Raw genomic sequence first — 25974 nt, forward strand, 5'->3', positions numbered from 1 at the left:
GGGTGAATATATGAGAAACTCTGAATGGATTTAGTTTTGCTGTTGTTTCAAGACAAAAAAAGGAACAGCCAGTGAATTATGCTTCCTGGTTGGTTGATATCGATAATTATCACGATAAAAGTTATTTCTTTCAAGTCTAAAGACTGAGATTTTTGCTCCTGAGTGCATGTTGTGGTTTTAAACGCTTCTTTATGAGCAGAGTACAACAAAACATGATACAAATCTGAGGTAGAACAATTATGTGTTACAGCGCCCCACATTGCAAAATGCATATTTTATATATATACTATTATTCATATTGTTTTATCGACCAGCACTACATGCTTCTCTTCTCCTGATCTTCTCTCAAGTGAATGATGACACAGACATGTTACGGTGGTTACGCCCCCTGTGGGAGTGCATTGGTAATAACTTTATTGCAAAAATACAGGTTCCCTCTTTCCCCGAGCAACAACACCCCAGAACTGACACACATAGTCTACACACACCCACAAACAAGAAACCATCATCAGCGTTACTCTCCACCCTTCTCTGTCTCTGACCATCATGTCATTCGCAAACAAAACACACTTTCATCCTTTAGTTTACATTCATTCGCTCTCGTGCTCCATACGGCGCTCTCGCCACGCTTGCTGCTCTCTTTTTGCATTCCATTGGATGAAACGTAGACGTAGATGCAGAGCAACAAAGTTCACCAGCAGCATTGAACATGAAGTATCTCATCCTCCTCCTCTCCAGGCCTCTACCAGAGTCCGTGAGAGCGCCCCCCGTGGGTGGGGTGGGTGTGTCTGCCTCCTGACTGTCTCTGATACAGGATTGTGAGGGAAGGTTGATTTGCATAGCGGACTCATGCGCTACAATTGGCTACATTCTCCCACATCCAGAACCCCCCCAAAACAACAAACAAACAAAAACATCGACATAATCAGAAAGGGAAATGAAAAACTGATGTTACATACGCTCTCTGAGTTAAGTGCCAACCTTTGGTTTAGTTACAACGATCAATCAACATCAGTAAATTCTTGAAGAACTTCACATTGGCAAGTTCTTGAGTAAGGACTTTGTTATTTCATATGATATTTAATAGAATAAAGCATAATAATAAATCTACACATGTCAGAATGCTACTTAGTAAAGGGGGTAGTGAATGATATCATACCTGTTCATTACCGTATAATAAGTGTTCATACAACTGAGGAATGGTTGACATCTCTAAAGAAGATAGCTCACTGGCTGAAAATATACCTCTAATACATACATATCATATAAATGATATTCATATTCGACATGTCACTGTCTCAGGCTGAAGATTTTTTTTTTGAAGATGAGCTTTTTTTCTAGGATCTCAAAAAACGTTCAGTGTTTTCAGCGGGTGAGAGAAATAATAAAGTGTGAATTCATAAGTGCCACTGAAGGTCACCTGAGGCCTTTAAGTAAAACAAACCACATCAATCGTTCTCGCTCAAACAGCCCTCGCAAAGTGCACTTCTTCTGCCAAGTCATCATCTCACAAAGCGCACTTGAGCTGTCTACTCTTTTCATCGATAAAGCCGAAGAGGAAGGGTTTCCTAACCTACATCCTCTCGCTCCTTCTCGACTTTCCTCCCCTGCTGGCCTATCTCTGGTGCTACCGTTGCCTGTTCGTAAGGAAGAAAGCGCGCGAAGAATAAAAGAGTGCGAGAGAGGAAAGGAGTAGAGGTAAGAAGCAGAGAGAAAAAGGAAGCGCTTTTCTCGCTTAATCTCCCGGTAGAAACGGGAGAGCTGTCATTAAGATCGGCGAGAGGTTTAAGGGGGGGCGGATACTCCAGCTAGACACTTGTGAAGTGCACTCCACTAGTATTTGAAATGCAGACATGAGGAAGTACCACTTTAAGTTTATCAATATTCGTTAATTATCATTATCAACATTCCATAAGGTCTTATTAATTAATATACAGGTTTCATACATGAGTTTATCTGTACATGACTTTTAGTTATTAGAGAGTTCGGTCTCGGGCGGGTTTACTGTGCGCGCACACAGGAAGAAAAAGAATAATAAGACAAACCCTAAAAACAGAAGAGAGAAAAAATATGGCTGTCCATTGGAAACAGACCCAGTTTCGGCTACGTGTGCGTCCAACAAGAAATGCCCGTGAAGAAAGAGGAAGAGGCGTGGCTACTTGGTAAGAGCCTCCCCCTGAGCTGAGGGCTCCTGTTGGGATTGAGGGCAAGTCCGCTGAAAGCTCAGGTCCTAGTCAGACCCAGCCGGTGCCCCGCCGACATCAAACTGACAAGGCTACTTAAAGCGGCGATGCTCGCCAGGTTGACTGCACTGGGGATCCCTCGGAAAACCCAGGGGGAGTCAAGAAAGAACAGTCCCGGGAAGAAAGGGGGAAGCTTGAGGTTGTAGTTGGGGTCAGAGTGACTGCATAGACAGAATAGTAGGTAAAAGTAGGGGAGGGAGGGGGCTAAGCAGGGTGCTGCAGGCGCTGAGGGAGGCTGTAGGTCAGTGCAGATGTGCATGTGTGCGTGCATGTGTCTGCGTGTGCATGTCGTGAGAGGGAGAAGGGGGACAGAGCGGGATCGCAGCTGAGGTCGATCCTCCTGAGCCAGGTCCGTGACCCGAAGCTGCCTCCCCCCCCCGTGTGGAAGTGGACACGGCGAGACGTTAGTGAAGCAGAGCGGGACTCTGGTCAGTCGACAGCTTGACCCCCGTCAGACACAGCCAGAAACTCCCTGCATTGCTCGACAGCTCCTGGACGACACGTGACGGGAGAGGAGAGAATGAAGGAAAGGTCAGATCAACAAGAGGGCACACGATAAATAATCATCAATTTAATTGAAAGGTTGAACAACTACATATGAAAAACACATGGATCTGAAGTGGACTCCAGATACTGATTTCATTTACGCAGAGATGTGTTGCCGTAAACTGTTTATTTACTTCAGATAACCACAAATTTAGGTTTAAAGAGGTTTAAAGTTGTTTATTTAAAAAAAAAAGGTTCAACCTAATTAATGGGATGTTGTTTTGTATGAGATGTTTAAATTATAACAACGGCAGGTAAAGGAGGCTGACATTACCAAGAGGGGCTGACCAATCGTAACAGAGTGGGTTAGCTGTCCAATAAGACTAGACTTTATCAGGAGGGAGGCCTAATAGAGACAGGAGCTAAAACCAGGACTTTCAGACAGAGGCTGAAAAGAGGAGCTGCAGTAAATGAGGAAATGTGAAATTTGTTCATTGACAAAATTGGAAGTTGCAACAATGACATTAGTGCAATTATCTTTGCATTGTACCAATCAAATATTATATCATATGAATTTTGAGGTGCCAACATCTTTTTCTTTTTTCAAATGAAGGTGTAGCTCCCAAGCACAGTGAGTGTCAGTTTGATATATTTTCAGTGTATCCTGAAGCTAAAGAGAGCTGTCATGTTCAGTGATTTTCTTCTTGTTGTTTTTAAGGGGGAGAAGCAGTTGCTCAGTTTCTATTTAACAGTGAATCTCTGCTATAGAGAAGACTGGCACATAACACAGTGTAACAACATCTTGTAGAGTCGCTTCAGATCGATGCACATTAGCCACGGTTCACACAGCGAGGTGTGATTTGTGCCTTCTGGAAGTGAAGAGGTGTAAAACCTGAGCTGACACCTCTGCCTGGCAGACTATTTGTTACCTTTTAAGGTTAACAGAAGAGAGATTTTAAAAAGAAACCGACGAAACAGGCAGTTCGACAGTTTCTCTGTCTTAACATAAAAAAACATTTGACACATGACAGACTTGCACAGGGATGAAAATGTAGACAGTTTTCACAAATCAGTTCACGTCTGCTATGTGCAAATAGGGGCTTAGCCTACTTCGGAGCCAGATGAGTCTGATACGCCAGAAAAATAAAATGCTCACCAGAAACTTCATGAAATATCAGGAAAAGTTTGCTATTCTGACCCGATTGGAACAAACACATCTGGGTCACAAAGTATCTCAACCAAAGAAAGTTTCTCCAGACTTTAGCAGATGACTGTAGTGTGTGAAGTATATCGTCACATGGGCTTAGCGCGGTGTTTACCTGTAAAGCAGTGGAGGGAGGTGGTCATGAGAAGGTGTTGGTGATGAGGATGATGGAGGAGATGACAGTGGTGAAATAGCAACAGGGACTCAGAAGAGAGGAAGTAAGCAAGGAGAGGCACTGACATCACTCTGCTTCACCTTCGAGAGAGAAAGGGGAAAAAGACAGAGGAGACGCAAAGAGCAAGAGGACAGATTGGAAATCGAAAAGCAGGACAACAGGAAGAAACAGGACAAACAGCGTGGGAACAAGAGCACTGGGGAAAGCAATGTGTAAAGTGCAGCGAGGGTGTTATCAGGCAGATGTAGTTCAACAGCACTGCCAGAGGGAGGCGGCAGAGCAGAGGAGATGACACTCACAAAGCTGCGGGTTGCAGTCAGGCGGCTGCGGCGAGAGGTCACTACAGTGCCGCTCAGGCTGCGTCCCATTTGCCTCAGATTTTCCCCATCATCCGGCTCCGCCCCTAAACGCAGATCCTGTAACATCATCGGCTGCGGGGGGGGGGGGAGAAAAGCAATATGTCTGACAGATGTTTGAAAACTGATCCAAATGGTGGTAGGTGAACATGTGAGGCAACAAGGTGTTACCTTGTTGAGGTAGGTGGGGGTGCTGGTGCAGTCTGCCCCGTACACACTCCTCTCCATGTCCGCGTTGGGGGTCTTTGAGCGAGCCTGTCCTCCCACCCTGGATATGAGCCTCTCTGATGGGCTGCAGCCTGACAAATGACATGTGCTGTTTGAATGAAGCTTATTGAAAACGTTTCCTTTTATTCCCAGTGTTCTTAAAGTTACCATTTAGTAGCTTAAGAGATAAAACATCTTGTCGCAGCCAATTTGAGAGGATGATTTATATATTCAATATGAATTTGAAGTTTCAGCCCTTCACATATCACAGTTATTGAGTAAATTATTTTTATGGTTGTACCATTAAGCAAATTGAAAATTCTCTGTGTCTGGTGAAGATGTTAATGTAATTTATCCCTGGATTTTATACAGTTCGAATGGTGTTGTTTTTGTACGTGGGTGAGAGTGTTTGTGTGTGTGTGTGTGTGTGTGTGTGTGTGTGTATACCTGTCTTTCCGGCCTGCAGACTGGCTTGGTAAAGGGAGTCAAGCTCAGACAGCTCAGCCTCTTCGTGGTCACAGCGCGGGTCACCGTTTTGCCCCGGAGCATGCTGGGAGCTGTAGTGCCCTGGAGAGGACTGGCAACTGTAGCTGCAGTTCTGGCTGGACGCCTGTGGCCTGAATGGAACGCAGCAGTCCGGGGGCGTGCTGTATGGCGTTACCACGGCGTCAGGGCGGTCCAAGCTCCAGGAGGACCAATGGCGCATGCCGCTGTCGGAGGCGGCTCCGTGCCTCAGCCAGTGCTGAGAGGCGACAGTGGGGGACTGGGGCCGGGGGGGCTGCCACAGCGGCGCGGGAGGTCTCCTTTGCCCAGAGGCTTCCAGAGGGGAGGATGGGGGAGGAGTGGAGGGCAGAGGGGTAGGGGGTGTGTGTGTGGGTTCAAGGTGTGTGGAGTGTGCGGTGTGTATGGCGTGTGTATCCCAGAGACGCAGAGGAAGCGAGGGCAAAGAGATGGCTAGGTGCTTCCCCAGAGGTCTGACACTCACCCCCCCTGCCTGCAGCAACTCACACAGCCTCACCCCTGTGCCCTCCATCCCATCCTCCTCTTCTTCCCTTCTCCTGCCCACGCATCCGCCACCCTCCTCCTCCTCCTCCCCCCCTTGGCCGGAAGGGGCGCAAGGGTGAGCGATGTTGAGGGTGAACGGGGGTCGAGGGGGAGCAGGTAGCCGATAGGGTGGAGGGGGTGGGTCCGGGCCCTGAGCAGCATCCTGGTTGGGCACTGCCGGGTCCTCTTCCTCCTCCTGATTGGCCGTCAGCAGTACTTGGACCGGGCCAGGCTGTTCACTGGAGAGCACAGAGGACAGGGAGGGTGTCAGTCAGCCGGTGGTACAAAATAAAGAAGAAGAAAAAATAAATAAAAAACAGACACTGCTCTGACGTCAGGTGAGTTACTGCATTGAGGGAAGGTCACAACAGCATACCAGCATAAACAAGCAGAAACACACACGCATTCACCTACACAACAGAAACAGCCACAAACACACACAATGATACAGCCCTGTGCATGCATCGCTCTGTGCGTGGGATCTCACAGCCATGCTGTTTATGAATCAGCCACAAGCTTAACTTCCCTGATCTGAACATATCCGGCTCAAACGACAAAAGATCCCACCGTAATCTGATTTTCAAAAACAGCAATGTGCCCTCTGCTGCACGGAGCACTGGTGCAGTATATCAACACGGAAAATAAATGTGGCTCCGACACTACAAAGTCAGTCAGCCTCACCGGGCCACGATATTGCTTTATTGATTTACATACATTGATATGTGAAGGGTATGATATATGTTGAACATTAGCGGATCCTCTCTGTGGAGTCAATCAGTTTGTGGTAAACTATTGTGTGTGCGTGTTGGTATGTGTGAACAGCAAGTCTGTAAATTTGTGTGTGTCTATATTGATGGGAGTGCGCGCAGACCTGTGTGTGTCTACGCGCGAGCCAGCCCCCATCCCCCACATTAACTCTCCGGTCTCTTTTCAGCCTTAGTAATTACCCAGCAGGCTTTGCAGCAGCGAGCCATAAATCAGAGGCTTGTGTTGATCAATAGAGGAGAGGAGGAAGGTAATAAAAGGGACTCTGGGCTCTACCTCCTCTTCCTTCCCTTTCTGTCCTGATGGTCGCAGTTTGGATTTGCAGTTTATACATTTTCAGTTGAAACTGTTTGGAAACTGAGTCTATACTAAACACCAACTTCCAATCTAATCTTTCAATCGTCTGCTGGCTCCAAGTGCAGCACCCATACAACTTCTAACAGGAGAATATGTTTTAGATTAGATTTTAAGATTACAAGACCAACTTTAATGCACATATGGGATTAACTGAGATGCGCAGGGACACCTTTATTGAGAGTTTGCAGCTAGAAACCTGAAAGCCAGAGGACTAGACTACACAACAACAGTTCCAAATACCAGGAAGTAGTAAAAAAAATTCACAGTCCATCCCCTAATATCCAAGTTGACATTAATGCCTGCATTATTGAACAACAAAGTTTTGAATCTTATCTAGTTATCCTCCGTATTTAATCGAAAATGAATGTGTTCAATTAACTTGCATTAACTTGCAATGTCACTCTATTCAAATATAGAATTTACTTGTCCCTACCTGTACATAAAGTCCCTTGCACTTTCCCCTTAACTCACACATACACAACACTCCGTGACACACAAACACAGCAGCAAAAAGCACAGTGACGGACGGCAGCTTCACAGTGCACGGACCGATAGAGCAGCAGCACACAACGTGCAGAGGGAAGCCTTGGCGGCCGACACAACTACAAAGAGCGGCACGACAACAATGACGGGGAAGCAGTGAAGCACGCAAAAAGCAGAGAGCAGCACAGCCACTCTCTTATTCTTCTCAGTGGCACTGCAACAAACACACAAACACAGGAGGGGAAGACGTTTCTGCGTATAGTCAAATGTGATAGCTTAACAACACACATACACAAACACACACACACATACACAAACATACAGCAGGATGTGAAAGTGCAGTGCTTGGGGGGACAAAAAAAAGGGGTTTCTGGGATTTTTGGGCAGCCAGAACTGAAGGCACACACATGAGGGTGTTGAGGTGTGTTTTTAGACGGCCAACACCCAGAGGACACACACGCACAGGGTCCTGAGGTGGGTTTGAGGACACACACGAACTGAGGGAGGGGGGGAGGCGGGAGGAAGGGGGTCGGAGGTGAGACTGACACAGGCACCGTTGCGGACACATAAGGTGGGGGACAGTGGTGGTACCTGTGAGGCCCCTGTGGACGGGCCCTTCCTGCCTCCAGTTCCATTTCCTGTTCCTGCCTGCGTTTGATTGGGCCCCCAGTGCTCCTCATGCACGCAGCTACAGCCAATCCGCTATGAGCGTTAGCCTCATGCAGGGGTCTGAGCACAGCTGAAGATGTTAACAACAGAGTGGGAGATAAAAGAAAGGAGAAAAGACAGAGATACACATCGACAGGGTGGGCAGAGAGAGAAAGAAAAGAAAGGAGAATGGAACAAGGGAAGAGAGAAGAAGAAGATGTAAACAGGTGACAGAGAAAAGAGAAGCAGAGCAGAAGGAGTGGTTATGAGGGGGCCGGCATGCATTACGCTCCTCTACTGTAAGTTAACATGGGTTTTTATACAGGTACAGAGTTGAGAAGTGGGAGGATTTGCTTTAAAAGTCCTCTTTCATCACAACTGTACGACAGTTAGAGGAATAGTTAAATCGTTCATAAAAATGTTGGATACGTTTACAAATCAACTGCGAGCGCGGCTAACAGTGAGCTACGGCTAAAATTTACACTTGAATTCCCTTCACGTTTAGATTGTTTTTTGATTTATTGCTGCAATGATTGGGAAGTACATAACTCGAAAGAAGAAATTGCACATTTATTCTCTTACAAAATAATGGTTGAAGTCATAAGAAATCAAATTTAGCTATCCCCACTGAAGCCTATTTTTCTTTGATATGATGATTTGTGTTATGTTAGCAAAACCATACATGACCCGTCTCCACTTCCTGTGACTATATCAAGAAACGAAGCCAAAATATCCTGAAACACTGCCTCTGTGCTCCAATGACGTTGATCCAATTAAAATGAAACAAAGACCAACCTAAAGCAACGGCAGCCATCTTTGAGAAAAATTGATTTAACATGTACGTTGACGTTTTAGTTTGATCCATGTCCCATCTGCTAATATGGAGGAGGCAAGATTTATGACCTTTACTGCAGCCAGCCACCAGGAGGTGATCAAGGCGCTTTGGCATCACTTGAAGGGAGCAGTCATGTCGTCCATCTCTGTATATATAGCTAACCTCACATTTCTATATAACGGCTAAAAATATTAGTTAATCAGTTCTGTCGCTGCACGGTCGCAGTGTGTTAAACTCCATCCTGTAGTTTCATCACTTCCCACTTCACAACTCTTGTGTTAATGCATCAACATGTAAATTTGCACTGAGTCAACATAAGAAAAGTGAGGAGATAAGTTGAGGCTACGTTCATTGAGCTACAGACAACAGACAGGGGGGAAGAAGAAGGGAGAGATCAATAGATTGGTTTTCGGAGGAAGCTCTCTTTAGTGCCGTAGCCTTGTGAACGCACCCTGGATGGTGTTAGTTTGCTGTTAAAAAGATGATGTAAAGAACAACAAAGGAGCAGCCGTCACCCGCCTTGGCTGGATTTTTGCAAACATTTGATTGCGAGAGCCAGAATAACGGTGGGCTGACGGCTGCTCTGTTGTTGTTAGCTGTTATGACCTCTAACACACCGAGGCAGATTGTCTGGAGTCCGCCTGAAACCATTGATACGGTCCTGGAAACCCAAGTTCGGTTATGTAATTGTGCCGATAGTGATGCCATCTGCTCGTTCGCGAGGTGTCCTTTCAATTCATCAAGGTTGTGGGTGTACTCGCAGGGATGTGTGTGTGTGTGTGTGTGTGTGTGTGTGTCCATGTGTGTGTCAGGTACATGAGGCTGAAAACACTGAGGCATACACAGTAGGACAGACAGGACACAGCCTAATAATCCCTGATAGAGATCTAGTTAGTGCTGAGCCGGAGGGGAAAACCTGCACACCTGCAATTCATACATGGCTCTCTCTCTCTCTCTCTCTCTCTCTCTCTCTCTCTCTCTCTCGCTCTCTCTCTCTCTCTCTCTCTCACACTCACACACACAACTCTAGAAACACGCACAACATTTGAGGACCAATGCATGAAAATACACACAACACACACACAATATGGGCAAACACATTGGGAACACACAGCTCAGTGTCAATGTCAGAGTCTCTATGGAGAGAAAGATGTCTCACATATGTGTGCTTCCTGTGAAGAAACATCGTAAGCTTTTGAAGTGTGTGCATGGATCACACAAAGTCTATATCTGAATGTGTAGTTTTGAGTTTTCTAATTCTCCAGCTTCACAAGGATCCAAAAATATTGCAGCATTTAAGTGGAAAGCTTTGCACAGTTTTAAAGTGGGAGAAGTTTTTCTAAAAAGACACACTATACACTCTCTATATCCTCTCTCTCTCCCTCTATCACTCCCTCTCTCTCTCTCTCTCTCTCTCCCTCTCTCGGAAATATTATGCTGAAATTAACAAAACTGTGACTAGTTAGTTGACTTTAACATGTAAAATTGGCAGAGTGCTTTGAGTTGTCTAAGAACGCCCAAGCTGCACATCTGTAGCTATGAAAAACCACATCTCCCTCACACACAGACACACACACATACACACAAAGAACATGGCAATTTATATGAATGAAAATGAATAAAACCATTCTCAAACAAACATACTGTGGATGAAGAAGAAGGCACACAAGAATACACACACACACACACACACACACACACACACAAAACCTTTGAGTGAATTAAATTGTAAACTCCCTAGAGTGTTGCCAGGATATCAGAGCTCTTAACTTTAAAAAACTCAGATGAGACTGTCAGACACACACACACACACACACACACACATTATTCTGACATAAAACGCTCGTCGATGACCCACACAGAAACCCAATATTCACAGCTTAAGTTTAAGTAGCACACGCTGAACTATTAAAACAATACAGACGGAGGGAAACAGATGGAGAGACAGATGAACAGATGGGAGAAAGGACAAAGAGGAGGTCAGACAGAGACACAGACACACAAGTCACTGTCACCGCTAAACAACACAACAGGTGATAATGTGACCTTAAAGTTGCACCAGGCGAGATTTTAACAGAGAAACACTTTTGACAAATTGTCAGCGGCAATTCTTTTTCTATCTGGGTTTCTTTTACGATGTCGCCTGGTGCAGCTTTAAATGCAGGTATGTTGTTGACATTCCTCCAGTTCACACAAATTTACAAAAGAAAACATATGCTCTCGCTTCTCACTTGTAGGCGTCCAGCTGTGCAGATAGTGACGTTTGGAGCTCGATGTAAGAAAGGTTCCTATAAACTTCCTATAAAACATATTTTCTCATTCACAGGCGATGAGAAAATATGTTTTTCATAATTTTGGTGAACCAACTCTACGACTCTTCCTCTTCCCAAAGCATCTACACTTTCATGAACTTCTTCCTTCTCCTCCACCACCCACTCCTAGCCTCTGTTTCTCTCTTCATCCTTCTTTCATCCGTACCCTGGTGTTGGAGCTGGTCCAGGTCCATGAATTTGCTGGGTTTGGGGTTGAATCCCATGGCGGCCTCCCGCTCGGCCTCCCTCCGCTTCTGCTGCTCCTGCTGGCGGGCTCTCCTCGCCACCTCCTCTTGCAGCTCGTCCAGCTCGCTGCGCCCTGAGCCTGAACACACAAAGCAGACGTATAGTACAGGAGCTCAACAATATAGGAGGAAATTAAAGGCAAATTACATCCATGCACAGATACATACCTGTGCTGGTGACCCTACCCCACCTGGGCGAGGGCAGCTCCTGCAGGATGGCACCGCTGCTCTTTGACTTGGGCACCGAACGCCATGAAGGTCCCGACATAAGCGCCCGTTTTTGTTGCCCCACCTCCCTGTGGAGAGAAACAAAAAGAAATCACACAGAGAGAAAGAGACAGGTTGAGCAGACAGACCGATGTGTTCATTGATTGATTTGTTGTTCCGATCCACTCTTGTTGGACCATTTGTGTTAGTGTCACGCTTGTATCTGATGCTGATAGAGTGAAATTGAACGGAAAAACAAGCGTGACAAAGAAACCAAGAGAGGGAAAGATGATAAACGACAGAGAGACAAAGGTAGAGACAGAAATCGTTATTTGTTCCTTTCATACCTGTCTGGACTGCTGCTGTTCCTCTCACTACTCTCGTAGCCACTCTCCATCCTCTGGATCAGACGCGGCTGGTGATCCACCCCTCTCAGAGGTGGAGGAGCAGGGGGACCCATGGTCCGCCCGCTGCCCAGACACCTGGGCTGCCCGACCAACCCAAATCCCACCTCCAACTCCCTGATGTCCCTCCCTTCTACGTCTTGCAGCCCTGGCAGGGTGGGTGGAGCGGGTCCCGCCAAAGGGAGGGAGTCGTGGGGCTCTGGACGGAGAGAGGGACCAGGCAGCGTGTTGTAGCCCAGAGAGGAGCCTCGCTGGCGGGTGAAGATGCTGTCGATGTTCAGGGCCTCTCTCCTGGGCCTCCAGGTTGGCCTGTAGCGGCCTCCAGAAGAACTAGAGAGCAGGGGACAAAGATGTTAGAGGGGATGTAACATGATTTCAGGAGAGGTAAGAATACTGTCACATACCATTAAAATAAAAGTTACATTACTTTAAAAACTACTTTAAAGGATGAAAATATATCTCTATGTAAATTCATGTTAAAATAAAGTAGAATCGCTCCTTTAATAAGATACTGAAAAAACTAATAACACATACACAAGCAAAATTACTTGATCACTCTGTCAAAGAGTCACAGAATATTTCACTCTTTTTACCTTGTGACCCTTTGGCAGGCGCCTGACCTCCGGGGTTCAATAGACTCATTTACGTGCATTATACATATCTCAGAATAGCTCTAACAGTGATGGTGCCTCAATATATTAATCTAATAATGTGCATGTTTACAATTCAAAGGCAGGATGTTTGAAGTCAAAGTGTTAGTGCTGTAGTACCTGGACTTGCTCTCACTGCTGGTGCTTTCATCCTCCCAGTGGGGGCCACCTGCCCCACTCTCACAGCCCCCTACTCCTGACGAGGAGGAGGAGGACAGGGGACGAGAGGAGGAGGAGGAGGAGGTCAGGGGCCGGCGGGAGGAGAGGAGGAAGACAGCCGTCTCCTTGTACTCCGGCAGGGGAGGAGAGGGGGGGCAGGGAGGACCCTCCACCGCTGACTCTACACATGGGAGAAGAGGAGGAGGAGGAGAAAAAAAAAGAAAGTAAATCCATTAATATTTGTATTTATCCCACAGGGAATAATTATGTAAGCAGCATTCCAAGTAAATATGAGAATAGCCCCTAACGCGGTGCATAAGCGAGTCTGCAGTGATGAAGCACGGGGACAAAACACAACGTTTCCACTGAAATTCTAAAACTGACCTTTGTTTGCTCTTAGCTGTTCCTACAACAAATACTGCAGCTCTGCACTTTCCCTGACTCTGGAAACACTGTGGTCACTTGTGTATTTGCAGTTGTGTTGGAGCTTCAGAAGTGTGATGATTTGCTGCACTTTGTGAGTCTAGATAACTTTGCATCTGGACATCAGCATTACCTCTGGCGTCAGCACTGTGTGGTGGTGTGCCAATGTCGTAATTACAGACCACTGTGGTCTGGGATTCACTGGAGAGGTGACTGCCTGTGGACTGGTGGAGAGGCCGGCTGCGGGAGGCGCGGTGACTGGAGCTCTCCGTCGAGGAGTCAGTGCGAGTGTCGCTGGATATGGACGGCTCCCGACCTAAGAGAGAACAAGTGAAAAGAGAGACGACCTTTTAGTTAATCCTGCATCTCAATATGTTTATTAAAGTAAAGTCTTTGCAGCGTATAGAGGCAGATGCACAGAGGCTGGATTATAGGGTTGAAGGTCAGAGCTCTAAAGCCGTAACCTTGCGTGGCCCCCGGATGATACACACAAAGTAAATCTGATCTGATCTGTGGCAGAGTGTGTTATCTTTACTGTACCGGAGTCTTCGCTGTCGTAACCGGCCTTGCTGCTGCAGTGCTGGAGCTCCAGCTGCGGGTTGGAGCTGGTACAGGGGTTGGGGCTCTCCTGCAGTATCACCGGCGTCCCACGGGGGTCAGCGTAGAGCAGCAGCAGGGGCTGATAGTGGCCTTTGATACAGCGAGACACCACGTCCTTCCACTTTGGGCCAATCTGGATGTGCAGCAGGGGAACACACACTCACATCGACACACACGCTTTGCAGCTTTATGGAACATGCTCAAATATAGTAACACACAACAGATTTAGCTCTGAAACCTGCACAAAGATTTAAACAGTGCTGGAGATTAAACCTTGAACAGAGAACAGACCGTGCAGCACTCAGACTAACACACAGCATAGTTCCAGTTTTCCCGGCTCTCCCGGCCCAGCTGGAGATGCAGCAGAAACAGTACTGTACAGTGCACCCACCCCGATGCTGCAGCATGCAGACTCCAAACTGTGTCTCACCTCTTTGACGTGGGCGTCGTCGAAGTACATCCACTTGCGTATCTTGGTCTGGAAGAAGAAGGTGGAGTAGTGCTTGCCGTAGTAGCACACCATGCCCACCAAATAGAGCTCCGCCTGGCGAGCCCTCTCCTCTGTCACACGGTAGAACAACTACAGAGAGAGAGAGAGAGAGGAGAGAGAGGAGAGGAGGGGGAGGAGACCGGGAGGGAGGAAGGGAGGGAGGGATAGATGCAGGGAAGAGAGGGAGAGGTGTGCGTCAGGCGAGGAGATGGAGACAGAGGAGTTAATGTGAATACTGGCACATTTCTGCTCACCTAGTGTATATGCTGTAAGCAGTAATCCTTCACATCCTTCCTTCTCACAAACTCTTCACCTTCCCCTGCCTGTACACTGCTCACACTGAACACTGCTGCGTATGTGCTGCAGCTTCTCATGCAGAACTAATCCACACAACTCACACTGATCTCTCAGGTCAGCTGCTGCAGACAGCGCTGATGCTTTTTGCACGTTTTTATGCAACTGCCACTGTGGTATCGGTGCGGAATTAGGGATGAAACCGGTTTGACAGTAAACCGTGTGAGTTGCATCGCGTCACACTGTTACAGCAGGAGAGCTGCTGGTGCTCTGGCCATTGCTTGCAACTGCTATAAAGTATGTTTGATTCTTAAAGGAAAACATCTTTATCAAGCTTAAACCATCCTTCTGCAATGATAATGTTGTGAATTATGTATGGTGCTTTATGATTATTTTTCTCGATAATATTGATAGCAAATATATTGCTTCAATATTAAAATTTGTGAAATTACTCCAGGTTGTGTATCAGTACTTTTAAGCACATTTTATACAATAATGTGATAACACTGATAACCATGATATTTGGGATCAAAACGTTCATACATTTTCATTTCTATACTGAAGTTAGTTTCTGACCCCTTGTGGTGTCTCTGGCACCGTTATTTTGGGGGTCAGGGTCTGAAAAGTTTTGGGAACCCCTGCGTTACCTTTATGATCTATCTCTCTTTGTATCCAAACGATCATCTTAACCTTCCGGTGGACAACAATCAGACCGTCATGTATCAAAAGCTAACAATAACAATAATCATTATTTCTGAAGCCCAAGTTCAACCAACAGTAAAACACACACCGCCATTACAAAAGATAGAAACATAAAGATAAGCCATTATCAATAATAATAAACAAGGAACTCAAACAGCAAATCCTCACATTTAAGGTGCTGGTACAAGTGCGTATTCAGCATTTTTGTCTGATAAATAAAAAGATTTATGCATTGAAATGGTTATTTATTGTGGTCGACTAATTGTTTTAGCGAAACAACGAACTAATCTAAGGAGAGAAAAGACATAAATGAGAAGCAGGGAAGCCGAAAAGAAAACAGCAAGTGCAGAAGACAAAAGAGAAAGCGACAAGAGAACAAACCGCAGATGGTTCACTTTTTCTCATCTAAGAAACCAAATGGAATCAGAAAATTCTGTTTCTCATTCCTCCGATTCTTATCTAACAACTGGCTTCCCCTCACGACAGAGGGATAAAAATCAAGAGAAACGTCGGCAGGCGGAGACACAAGACAGAAGATATAGGAGAGAACTTGACTAACTACAACACATATTCATATTCACTGATCCATTATTCATAGATATCAATTCAGAAGCCGGCTGGAGATGTTACAGTTGCATTAAAATGCATCAATATTACTCAGTCATGACACGGAGGATTGGGGGTCGACCGTGTGTGTGTGTGTATGTATGTGTGTGTGTGCGTGCACGTGCACATGTGAGGTGTGAAAGCTGCAGCAGGAGACACGATATGAAAGTAGTGGAAGTCAGGTCGGTCGTGTGAGTTATAATTTTGTGTTTTTCAGTGTGTTGGAGTAAGATGGGTGGAGTTTATTGTGCGCTACATCATGCACCTGGATGGCATATTCTGAATTCGTATTAATGTATAAAGTTCATCCTATCATCTGTGCATGTATGTTTGAACATACCTCTTTTTGAACCTTTGTACAGATTTAAATATAAAACACTACATAACAAATATATAAAATTGTGTTTGTGTAATCGTACCTGCTTTGGCTGGTATGATAATGAGTGTGATCAATGTGTGTGTGTGTGTGTGTGTGTGTGTGAGATCCCCTTACATCTCCCAAACGAAGGCAAGTCCCCAGGCTGTGTATGACGTCCTCCGCCAGGTCAGAGTGGTCTGAATCCCACACCAACCCGATGGACACAATCTCCGGTGAGTTCATCAGCACCCGACGGATACGCAGCACCTCCCCACAGTTACTCTGAGATGGAGGGAGGGAGAGAGAGAGAGGGAGAGAGAGACAGATGAGCTTTAGTATAAAAGGAGAGCATGTGATCAAACAGGTTGATTCATCGTATGTTAGGGAACACAGAGTGTGACAATGGTGCAAACCATCCCTTTATTTGTCAGGGATGAACACACACATGCATGAAGGTACGTTAACGGATGAGAGAACAGTGGGACAATGACGGGCAGAGATAAAACGCAGGAGAAGAGAGATGAGGGAGCATAAGAGAGAACGACAGAGGAGGAAGCACTGTGCTGAGTCGTATTTGTCCCTTGGGCCTTCTGCTGAGTTCAGAACCATGTGTTCTGAATCCTTCCTTTGAGTCATGACCCACCGCAGAGCTGGTGCGCACACTCACAAACACACACACACACACACACACACACACACACACTAAAGTTAACACACAAGCACACACACACAACATGAACGCAGTGCTGGCGAAGCGGGCTCGGAAACAGCCTGAGAACACCCTGGCAACCAGACACTTTGCCAAACCCAACACAACAGCACACACATATGCACAAACACATACACAGAACTGACACTTTGTGGGCGGCGGGCTGCCTCTCGCTGGCACCAGACGTGGCAGGAAGGTATTCTGCCAGGGTCTGCTTCTCAGATCTCAGAAAGGGACGAGAACACGAGCCAGCGAGCGGCGGCAGCCAAACGCACCGAGACACAGGCTATCTGTTCGCTCAGGACGCACTGATGGGACACGCTGTCTCACTGTGCTGTCTCACTGCTGAGAACAGCCGCCGACAACATCATTCGTCCGATGAGTTTACAAACAGATTCACTCTGCTTCATAATCCAGCATTGATCGGTGCGGTCTAACCTCTGGGTTATAAATGCAAAGATCTTTTTTCCCCATTTATTCTGCTGTGGCGATGCAGATCTTTCCAAGAGAGTGCGAGTTACATAACAGTGCTGCTGGTCAAAGGAAACTGTAGGTTTGCAGAATGCTGATAGGGGCATTCTCCACAGCAAAATGAAACAACTTTAGGAAAATGTTTGCGCTTGTGCGTCTGCACGACTCGTGCAGAAGCGAAATAAAGAGGCAATCTGATGGTGTAAACACAGCTGAGGAGGCAGAGTGATCATTCAGGACTCATGAACAGTAAAAACCAGTGATTATTCAGATATATTTGAACTTTTGGTTTTGGACGTCAATTCTACTCAAGATATTGCTGCCAACTCTCTATAACAAAGACAGATTGGGCAAAAAGACACAAGTGAAGCCAAAGTAGATGCAGTTTTATTGATAATCTTATCAGTCTCCTTTATTTTGAGAACCCTGTGAGCTCTTACACGTTCATGTCTGGCAGCTGAGTGGAAATGAGCTGAAGGGCTTTGCCTCACAGTTTGCACGACTCCGATTTCGTGAACAGACCCCAGGTTATGAAATAAATCAAATCAATTTTCAAGTGCAATTTTGAGTTACTTGTAGAGAGCAGTGAATAAATTATCAGGGTCAATGCTGGTTGGTTTATGTTGAATGAATCTTGAATGTAGCATCATCCAACATGTTTGACACTGCAAGTACACCTGGCTGCTATTACAAGCAGTGCAGATTTAGTCTCTATAGATTTTCTCATCCTTTGACCTGCTGCAGTTTCACTATTAAATCAAACAAATTTTGTGAACATCACCACAATATCATTGATCACCACATAATGATAGATTCTTTCCTTAAATTGATTTAATCCTTCATCACAGTGCCGCCGCAAGAGATTAATTCAGACTCTCCTGACTTGTCTCTTCTGTTCACCACCACAAAAACCACCTGACACCACTTGTTATGTGAGTTCAGAGAGACCTTGACCTTTGACCTCTGACCACCAAACTCTTAGCCGTCCAAGTTAACGTTTGTACCAAATTGGAAGAAATTGCCTTAAGGTGGTCTTGAAATATGTGTTTAAATCACAACGGGACAGATGGAAATACAACCCGTATCTTTTTTGGGCAGAAAACCTTCTTGTGTCGCGGATCCTATTACTTGGGGCAAGATGCTGCCTGGAAAAATCTTCATGGCCTAAATATTCAGATTGGATATACTTGTAGATTTGTGTATTGCTTCTTTAAAAGTGCTCGAAGATCGGAAAACTCCATCCACCATGGCATTGTGTAATATATACAACTTATTAAATTCATTTTCGCTTTTACCTGAGCATATTTCAAGTACCCAAACATCCATTACTTCACAGTTCCCTCTCTGCCTCTCTCTCCTATCTCCAATCTGGCACCTCCCGTATCTTCCAGCAGCTTCACTCTCGTCCAAATACCATCACTTTGTCTGAGCAAAGCCCAAGGCGCTAATAACAAAAGATCAGCGCCGCGAGTGATGGAAGATAAACAGAGGCAGGTTATGTGACTCCCGCAGGACTGTGACACAATGTCAGCGTTCGGACCGTGAATAAACTAACGGTGTTCATTAGTGTGTTTGCTGTGGTGCTGCCTGCTGCTGTGTGGAGAGAGGGGCAGCTGCCCGACTGTTCCCACAGAGGAGGGTCTTTGTGCGGACACTTTGGCAGAGAGGGCCCAGGGGAGAGGGATCTATTCAGCGGCAGCACTTTCCCATGTGGCGGCAACAACAACAACAACACAAACCTCCTGAACAAAGGACTCACACATGTTCCTCTATCCACCACCTACACCTCCCTCTACCTCGTCTCTTTCTCCATCACTTCCATCTGTCTTTCTCTTACCATGAATTTTCTTCTTTTTGCCAATTTTCATCCAAAGATATTAAGGAGTATTTTAGTTTGGAAAAAATGTGTCCTCTACAACTTTGCACTTTGTTTTCCTGATGCAAGGGACAACGATCAGCATGCTTTACAGCATGGGAGGTCAATGAGGACAATTCTCAATTTTTTTTTCAGGCAACAGAAAGTGAAAAAAGGAAAAATAGAAAGAAAATGCAAATAAGCTGATGATTATGTAATGGGGAAAAAGAAGGGTAGAAACAAAAAGAACATGATGAAACTACCAAAGTGGTTATTCTGCTAATTATATTTATAAAATCAGATTTTCAGCATCATTTTTGCATCTTAATATTAGGGGGAAACGAAAGAACTAAAGCATATTTGATTGTACAAAATGTAGGGACACAAGTTGCTGAATGTCCTCTGAAAATTGAAAAGTGTGTACATGTGCTGTGTGATGGTCGATGATTACATGTGTGTGTGTGTGTTTGTGAGTGTGTGTGTGTGTATTCTCACAGGGCAATTGCGCAGGTCTCCCATGTTGCTGGCATTGCGGAGCAGTTCTCCAAACATGTCCGGTGTGGCCTTCTCTCTGCATTCCAGCATCCTCACCGCCTGGTTACTGCAGCATTAGAGACACACACACACACACACACACACACACACACACACACACACACACACACACACATTAAAATGATTTCTGCCACCAACAATGCAAAAGCTTCTGTGAACGGAAGTGAACATTTATTTTAAAGCCAGTTGGATTGTTTCCAGTCTTTAGACGCTCCTGATGAACACCACTAAGTAGAATTCAACGATTTCTTCGGCAGATGTTCAGCCAGAAATACGACAAGAATTAACACAATTGTCTTGCAAACTCTGTCTGGCCCTGAGTATTGCTTAGGCAGCCATCCACACACACATTGGTGCTTACTCTGAGCCAGGCCCACAGGCTCATCTGCTTTTATTAAGAAAGGGAAATGAAGAAAAATGAAGGCAGCAAAATAAAATGTAAGAACAAATCTAGATTACAGTCCTTCTAAGAAATGTCTAAATCCTCTCTGATCATAAGCTTTGACATCTCTAAAGTGGTTAGGCCACAAGACAAGCAGTAACAGTAGAGGAACATTATTGTTGTTAATGGTTAAGGAGAAGTTCATTTTGGAACCAAACTGTTTTTGAGACAATCTCCTCCAGCGGAGTTTAAAGCAGTGACGCTCTGATCCTGAGCTGCGTTTATCCCTTTTTTAGTAACATTGTCCTCTGAAGGACAAAATCAAATGTGTGTTATTATTATCTGTGAATACAGAATGAGCTCGTCTGCAGTTGGTTACCATGCATGGGATTATGTGTGCAATGAATCAGCATTGTTTTTCCTAGTTATGTTTTCCTGTTTTTTTTTATATATCCAAAGCTCTCATCCCTCCATCCTTTCCTTTTCCTCTTTATTTCCATCACATTTGCTTTCCTTTCTTTTTCTCCCCCCTCCTCTCCTTCTCCTTTTTAATCTCCTCTCCTTGCCTTCCCCTTCCCTTCCTTTCCTTACCCTCTCCTTTAGACTCTCCTCTCCTCCTCCATTAGCCTCAAATGAACTGAACCTCTTCACCGACCTCTCTTCCCCAATTTCCTCACCCTCTCATCTTCAGATGCCCGGGCAGAAGAAAGACTCAGAGAGCAGAAAGAGAGGAGCAACAACACACAGCAGAAAGATGTTTGTGCCTCTGTTTACTTCTGTATGAAAAAACTTGAACCAGGCATTTGGTTTGTATTTTGTTGTTGCCCTTTGATTATCTTACTCATGTTGACTTAAGCAGATTTGGCATATCACGACTGTAAACAACAGGCTCCACTTAGGGGTAAAAATAGCCTGGCAGTGCTAACAGGCACAAACACGGAGCGGCGGCACCGCTGTGCCCCACAACTACCTTGACACAGTGTGTTTATTTGTACTTTAGCCCCCTCCCTGCCCATTCATCCCTCTATTTCCTCCTCCACTGTGTTCCGTTTTCCAAAAGGGATATGGAGTGATATATCCTCTTATTTCCCTCCCGTTCAGTCTTTCCAGCCCACTGTTCCACTTATAGATTTATGTCGCCCCCCTGGGTCCACTGAATCAAACAGCTGATTGATTACTTCCCCCGTTCCTTATTTCATTGACTCGGAGTATGTGAGAATTTTTTATGTAACAGCAGCGAGGATGCGCCCATGCCTCTGCTGTGTGTGGTTTTAGCCAGGATGTGTGTCTGCAGACTTCCAGAACACAGGAGCGACATTATGCCCAAACTCACCTGCTCTAGAACATACACGTGCGTGTGCATAATGTGTGTGTGTAAGCGCATGTGTCTATGTGTTATTGTGCTCACAGTTCAGTGTTCAGTAGGGATTCGTGCCGGAGAGAAGAGAACACGCTGTACCTTCCTTTACTGCCACCCAGCCTCAGCTTGCTGCCAGATTTACTGCATTGTGTGTGTGCCTGTGAATGTGCGAGTGTGAGTGTGAATGTAGGTGTGTGTCTGGTCTTACCAGAGGGATGTAGTGGAGATGTAATGAACCATCTGAATGAAGGGCAGGGGGTCTGATGTGGCTCCACAGCTGTTACACACACACTGCCAACACAGAGACAACTTCAGAATCATCACAGGACATTGTGTTTTCCAAAAATCTTTTCAAGCGGAAGATTTTTGGGGGGTTTTGATGAAAGTTCCATTTTACAGTGAACCATGCATTAGTATCATCATAGCGACAGCGGGACTGATCCATCTCCTACCTGTTCGAACAGAGTCATGGCAAACTTCTGGTGTGGTATGCAGTGTTTGGCGGTGCAGATGTCCTCTCGACTCTCCGCGCTGATGTGGAAGTGGATACGCATCAGGAGATTCTCCTGAAAAACACATGAGCACCGATGTGTTCGTATTGTTGGAATGTGCGTCACTGTGGGCTTGAGACTGTGTGGCATATGTGTTTGTTTATAGTGTATCCTCATGGACAGTGTGCGTTTGTGCGCTCGATGTGTGTGTTTGATCGTTCCTCTCTGTTGGTGCTCTTGTTAATCGGACCGTGGGAGCAGCATCTATATTTCATAAGAGGCCGACGGATTCCCTGACTGAACACATTTACTACCAATCGATCAGACAGCGGCTCTCAGGTACACACATAAAACACACGCAGACACACACACACACACAATGTGGAGGTCTGTAAGGCAGAAAGAAAGAAAGAGGCAGAGGAAGAGACTGAAGGAGAGAGAAAGCAACAGGAAGCGCTTTGAGGAAGGAACACAAGAGAGCATAGAGAGATTTCAAGAGTAGAATCTGTGACTAATGACATTTTATCTCCTTTATTTTCCTCTTCAATTCATTCATTCATTTAATCATACGTTCATTCATTCAATCATTCATTAGCTATACCACTCATCCTTTGCGGGTCACATGTGGGGCTGAAGCCAATCTTGTCTGACATCGGGCGAGAGGTGGGGCTCACCCCAGACAGGCAGCCAGCCTATCACAGAGCCAACATACCGAGACGAACCACCATTCATGTGGCAACGGGCAATTTAGAGTCTCCATTTAACCTAATCTGCCTTTGTACCGTGGAAGGAAGCTGGAGTGAATGGAAGTGATTCATGTTGGAGAATGATGTGGCAACCCACTGTGACGTCTCCCATCGGTTTGGGAACTGACGTTTTGAAACCTCGAGTTTGGAATTTTATTGAAACTAGACATAACCATACTTGAAGGAGCATGGGGTGAGTCTGACTATGGCTTAACAACAATGCATGCTCACCTACACCTGCAACACGCACCCATTGGTACTGGCTGTCAATCACATGGTATCCATGCCCCAATAGATATGGTGGTTTATCATCAATTTGACTCTAAATGGGACCATAATTTACACATTTCCAAAATGCTGTATCATAGACCTGAATCTAGCGATTGAAATAAAGAACTCCTTATTTTTGCAACCAATGGCGTCACCCCCCTGCTGGTCAATTGAGAGAATACAGGTGTCAGGAACTTCTACATTGGCTTCACTATCCACACTCAGGGTCCATGTCTATGTGGAGAATATGCAAACTCTACACAGAGAACCAGTTCAAACCACCAGGCAAACCACTGCACCACCTTGATGAAAAGGTTTATTTCAAAATAAAACACAGAACATTTGAAAAACACAACACACTTCGTCTTGAATCGTGGAGATGTTTGAGGAAGTAGATTGCGAATATGATGTAATAAAAGAGAGTAAAGTGAGCATTAATTATATATATTCAGAACTGTAGGGCTGGGGAAATGATTCTTGTTCATTTTATTATTCATGGCCAATTTTAAATTAGAATTTTTTTTAGACAATTATTAAGATTATATGCCATACATTTTTGATGAGGTAAAACAGTTTTAATTCAACTTTACATAAATCATCTTAAACAACAAATTGGATATTCCGGTTTGTTTGTCGCACCGCTCATTACAGTCCCTTGTGGTTAAAATAGGGTCTGCACTTTCTACCAGTTTAAAGGAACAGAGGCTGGAAATGATAACGAGGAATATCCTACAACACACTGTAGTGAGTGTAGAATAGCAGCAAACACCAAGTGCGGCCACACAAATAGAGTCGAAACAAAACTTTAATAACATAAAACATATTTCTTGAGGCTAATGTACTGGATATCCCCTGTCTCCCCTTAAGATTTCTGAATGCAGTAAAGATCCTGGAGTTCCTCAAATAAGCCTTTAGGCAACTGCTCACCTATCCCATGTGTGTCTATGCATGCATGTATATGTGTGTGTGTGTGTGTGTGTGTGTGTGTGAGTGTGTGTGTGTGTCTGGTCATGTGGTGTCGCAGACTCACGAAGCACTCAGCAGCGTCGTCCATGATACCCAGCTGAAAGCGTTGTTCGTCTTGGAAAGTCTTGGCCAGAGCGCTCCGCAGTGCATCTGATGGCAGCACACGCTCACTGCTGAACTGGAACTGAGCAAAGATACTCTGCAGACACACACACACACACAAACACACACCATTATAGAAATCCATTAATACTTTATTTCGCTGCTACAAATATACACTGTACCATAAATGCTTTTCCTGAAAGACCCCTGCATTGTTGGACTGTGTCCTTGCACACAGGTGTATAGTACATTAAGTGCATTTGTGTGTTTTATTTTTATTCCTCTCAGAGTGAAACAAACCCCTTCGAAACACATTTACTCTTTAAATGGGCGCCGTGTTGTGTCAACTGACCCATAAAAGAGAACAAGTGGAACTAGTCGTCAGCTTGTCAGGACCAACTTGCCGCACAACAAAACCCCAGACCGGGCTAAAACAAACGCCTTGCAGCACAGCTGGCCTCAATATCAGCCCATATCAATAATAAATGGTATTTGTAGTGCACTTTTCTCCCGACAAAAACAGCTCTCAGAGTGCTTTGTAGCAGTACAATAGAAACCGAATCCAACTGTTGTGGGGGGCTCGCAGAGAAAGCTGGGCCACTCAAAGTGTGTTTCGAGGGTAGCATCCAGTGACCTCTTCGTTTGGAGAGGAAGAGTTGTTTACATGCAGGTCCAGACAAGTGCCAGACCTGAGTTATGAGCCCATACACAACCATTCAAAGTTTTTCAGGGAGGTTATGGGTTTGCCTTTGACTTTTTTTTGGAAACAAAAACAAGGAGGTTGCTGAAGAGAGTTTGGCCAAGATTGAACATCTATAAATGTAATGTTTCAGCTTAAGATCCACTATTAGACTTCTCAGATTATAGACTATTAACTAGAAGATTTAATTATTACATCAAATATAAGTGACTTTGTTATTCTTCTTTGGAGAGGTCCTGCCCCCAGTGTGGGAAACACTGTCCTCAACTGTGAGGCATAGAACACATTTTTTTTAAATTATTCTCTCAATAAGGCCTGCAACGCTTTAGAAATTAGATTTTGTTAGCCGCAAGCAAGGCACGTCGTGCATTGACAGCTGCAGGTGCACAGGTGCTTTTCCAAGAACACAACTCAACAAACAAAACAGGAGCACAAGTCGGCCATGACCCATGTTGAGTTGAGTGACTCTGTAAATGTGTTTATCACGGGTGACCAGTTTAGACATACGTTAAAGATCCAAGCGGGTCAACTAGATTTGGAGATGATGGCGGGCAATGGGTTAGGTCCAGTACAGTGCTTTGTGGTTGTGTGGGCAGGTGCCAGTTTGCAAAAATTGCACCTGTGCAGGACTTCAAAAAGTAAAGATACACATTTTACTTTTTTAAGTTTACAAATTGTATTCATCCACAAAAGATATTTGGATGACCTGAGAACAATGTTTAAACTTGTTTATCGATATCCAGTTAGTTTATTCAAATTCCTTGATGGGTACATTTGCTAACTGTTAAATGCATCTTTTAATCACAGATAAAGGAGGTCGACAATTCAACGCTGTACAAAGTTTTAAGATTCCTCAGATATTCTCTGGGATGCTATTAAACTGCAGCACATTCACTATGTGCACTTCTATCTGCAACAATAATTACTAAAAATGTTGTTATAAAAATGACACGTTTAATGCACCGTGCAGCCCCTAGGCAGATGCTTTCATTCTAGTTATTATTAATGTCATAAATGGAGGCAGTCGTTGTAGAAACAGTGGCAGTAACTTCAGTTTTAGTAGCAGATAACACAGCCAGTTACTGTATGGCTCATATGGGATGAAATTGCATAA

General features: G+C 45.0%; 1 protein-coding gene across 1 annotated transcript in view; it reads right to left on the reverse strand.

The window, feature by feature from the left end:
• Positions 1–2647: 2647 nt before the first annotated feature.
• usp54b (ubiquitin specific peptidase 54b) overlaps positions 2648–25974 on the reverse strand; it is a 36337-nt gene continuing 13010 nt past the window's right edge. The window contains exons 3-20 of the mRNA XM_053414359.1: positions 24123–24257; positions 22038–22151; positions 21794–21876; positions 21559–21561; positions 19784–19889; positions 16389–16535; positions 14234–14383; positions 13744–13936; positions 13326–13519; positions 12742–12959; positions 11915–12301; positions 11529–11656; positions 11282–11440; positions 7912–8059; positions 5119–5954; positions 4636–4763; positions 4408–4539; positions 2648–2734 (exon numbers count right to left, since the gene is read on the reverse strand). Of these exons, the coding sequence (XP_053270334.1) occupies positions 2648–2734; positions 4408–4539; positions 4636–4763; positions 5119–5954; positions 7912–8059; positions 11282–11440; positions 11529–11656; positions 11915–12301; positions 12742–12959; positions 13326–13519; positions 13744–13936; positions 14234–14383; positions 16389–16535; positions 19784–19889; positions 21559–21561; positions 21794–21876; positions 22038–22151; positions 24123–24257 (3348 nt within the window). The remainder of the gene's footprint in view (positions 2735–4407; positions 4540–4635; positions 4764–5118; positions 5955–7911; positions 8060–11281; positions 11441–11528; positions 11657–11914; positions 12302–12741; positions 12960–13325; positions 13520–13743; positions 13937–14233; positions 14384–16388; positions 16536–19783; positions 19890–21558; positions 21562–21793; positions 21877–22037; positions 22152–24122; positions 24258–25974) is intronic.

This window comes from Pleuronectes platessa, chromosome 21, assembly GCF_947347685.1.
Source record: "Pleuronectes platessa chromosome 21, fPlePla1.1, whole genome shotgun sequence".
Classification (NCBI taxonomy): domain Eukaryota; kingdom Metazoa; phylum Chordata; class Actinopteri; order Pleuronectiformes; family Pleuronectidae; genus Pleuronectes; species Pleuronectes platessa.